General features: G+C 36.6%; 1 protein-coding gene across 2 annotated transcripts; it reads right to left on the reverse strand.

Moving 5' to 3' along the window:
- Positions 1-1,374: 1,374 nt before the first annotated feature.
- LOC114727881 (cyclomaltodextrin glucanotransferase-like) lies at positions 1,375-2,410 on the reverse strand. 2 transcript variants are annotated; one of them, XM_028914654.1, is made up of 2 exons: positions 2,146-2,410; positions 1,375-1,958 (listed from the first exon to the last, which is right to left on the reverse strand). In XM_028914654.1, exons 1-2 carry the CDS (start codon positions 2,182-2,184, stop codon positions 1,707-1,709), a joined length of 291 nt encoding a protein of 96 aa, XP_028770487.1. In that variant the 5' UTR covers positions 2,185-2,410; the 3' UTR covers positions 1,375-1,706. The 2 variants fall into 2 exon arrangements, with proteins under 2 accessions (XP_028770487.1, XP_028770486.1); XM_028914653.1 differs by having other exon boundaries at positions 1,375-1,977.
- Positions 2,411-2,693: the final 283 nt, after the last annotated feature.

Consider the following 2,693-nt stretch of genomic DNA (forward strand, 5'->3'; position numbering starts at 1 on the left):
TCGTGGGTTTACTTTTAGTAGCGCCTTTTCACTTATTGAGGACTCTGGTAGCTCCCCGTTTAGTAAAATCTTCAACAAAAATCTGGAAACGGAGAGGAGTGGAACGGATTAGAGTCTTTTTTTGGGCTTGCCACCCATGTTCGGAGGAGTAAATGCGGGGGCTGCTCACCCATATGAAGTAATTGGTGCAATGATCAACCATGAAACTTTTGATAAACCTTTAGGTTACGTTTGGTAGGAAGCATTGAAAATAAGAGATCGGAATTGGGATTATAATTGAGAAAATCTATTAAAAGAGTTAAGAGATTACTTATTATATGGGATTAGTCAAAACCATGTATGTGGGATTGGAGAATACCATAGGAGGAAGTGGTATTCCCCAATCTCACCTTTATGGATTTGCCTAATCCCATATAACAAGCAATTACTTATGCTAAATACTATTCTAATGCTTTTTTTCAATTGTAGTTTCAATCCCAATCTCTCATTCTCAATACTTCGTCCCAAATGGGACTTTAGATCCTGGTTTTGTTATTTCTGTGATTGTGAAAAACTATGTGGGAAGATTGCATCTGAAAGAAGGTGGATAGAAGCAGTGTTAAATGGATCAAGATTAATGTGCATGTGGGTGGGGCTGTCATGGAATAGTCTGGTTTGCTGCATGTGGAGGGATAATGCGAGATACTTTGAATTTGGACTCATGGGTTGCCCTAACAATTTCTTGGGCATCTGCGAACCACGAGAGCCTGAGGAATGTTCTCTGTTTAAAGGTATTGAAACAGCGTGGGAGCTGCATTTGCCAGTCAGTTATAGGAGAATTTATGTAATAGGTGATGGAATTGGCAACTCAAGTTTCAATGTGCACCGACAGAGGTTAAAAGAGTTGCTCATAGTCTTGCTAGTTGCTAAATCTAGTCTAAGGATTTATAATGATTTCCAACTTTTGATAGTGCCCCAGCCTATCCAGAGGGGTTGATTAAGAACCGTGTATTAGGATGCTTTGCAACTTGAGTTCCAGGGACTTGTTCCCTCTCCTTTTATCAAAATAATACTACCCTGATTTTAATTTACACTACAAATTAGATCTTATATTTAGAAATAAGAGTAGTTTGCATTACAGACTAAATTTTATATGCAGGAACGGAGGTTGTAGCCATAACAACGGCAACAACAATGGACAATAAACAAAGAAATATTCACTACAATCTTCATGGTTGCACAGAATAAACGATTTTGTCTCAGATGAAGACACAAATTGGCATGATTTAAAACTAAATAATATACTTTTTACTTAAAACCAAAATAAATTAGGCGATGATATATAATTTGAAGTAGCAAAGAACATTCGTATAGTGTCGTATCCATGGACAAGGATGAACCAAGATCAGTTCACTAGAAAGAAAATGTGTTCATACAGAGGAAACTGGCAAGGAGGTTTCCAGTTTTATTATTGTGCTTTTGACTTGCAAAGAATTCATTTTGGTCACACACAAAAAATCCTCAGAGAATTCAAGATTGTTTTAGTTTTTGTTAACTTCGTGAAACTATTTCACCTGAATTAGATTCTTCGTCTGGCAAAACTGGTGGTGCAAAGTCATGGTACACCGTCAAAATTCAAACAGACTTTAGTCATCAACTTGTGTTTCCTGATTCTTGATTGAAGTAACCTTTCCCCTGGGGTTAATCTGCGTGGGTCTATCAGCTTCTTATTGCTCATCGTTACGATCTGTATTCTTTGATGGCTTTTCCTGCTGCTTGGATTCCTCATTTGAGTGTTGATGCTGCAGTTCCTCTGTTATCATCTGAAGTCCTGCACTGTCCCAATCCTCAAAGACTGATATTCCATTAACAGTTTCCCATGTTTGCATGAGTCTATCTGACCCTGGCTGCCAAATAACATCCCCCTTTCTCTCTTTCAATATGAACTTGTATTGGATCCTTTTTCCAGCAATTATATCCTGTCCATATACACAGGACCTGTATGTTACTCACGATTTAAAGTTAATCATATTAATTGATTCACACTCAACTGTAAATTAAATTGACTGAGTTTATCTCTCAAAGATTTGGCAATGAAGCTTTTCACCAGAGGAGTTTTATTTCATTTTATATTTCTTATTATAGAAGATTCTAATTTTTACTCACCGTTTCAGCAGTCCAAGTATGGTCATCTGACCAGGACATTGGTATTGGATCTGAAGGGTCCCAGGAACCTAACAGAGCATCATCCCCAACGATGCAAAACTGTTCACCGAACTTAATTTTCTTTGCAATTGAAACTTGACATGGACAATCTTCAGTTCATCTACACAACACATATCACTGTGTTTATAATAATCCTGGAATATCTACTATGAAGGATCTTCAAAGTTGACTAAAATGAGAAATTTTTTGACAGGTTGGATTTGTTAAAATAAGGTAAATTAAGTTTATGGCTAACAACTGTATATTATCTACCTATTCTTTATACACAATGGAAAATTTTTAATAAGAACTTGCTCGTTTGTTGAAGTGGCAGGTCTGCAGTGTTCAACTCCAGCTGCAACGTGATATGAAAATCAAGAGCGAATCCTATAGAATGAACCAAATCCGGTAATCACTCCATTCACTCATATCTAAACGATCAGATAACTATTTTCTGGACTAATTTTTCATCAAACAGATACATAATAGATTAGTTTGATTCAATTTCT

The sequence above is a fragment of the Neltuma alba genome, unplaced genomic scaffold (genome assembly GCF_004799145.2).
Source record: "Neltuma alba isolate B1F8T4 unplaced genomic scaffold, ASM479914v2 tig00012513_pilon, whole genome shotgun sequence".
In the NCBI taxonomy this organism is placed as follows: Eukaryota; Viridiplantae; Streptophyta; class Magnoliopsida; order Fabales; family Fabaceae; genus Neltuma; species Neltuma alba.

Bases quoted from the DNA above. Each gene is read 5' to 3' on its own strand.
- LOC114727881 (XM_028914653.1), bottom strand. From the start codon at position 2,171: ATGACCATACTTGGACTGCTGAAACG. The intron at 1,978-2,145 runs GTGAGTAAAAAT...AGTAACATACAG, and splicing joins ATACTTGGACTGCTGAAACG to GTCCTGTGTATATGGACAGG.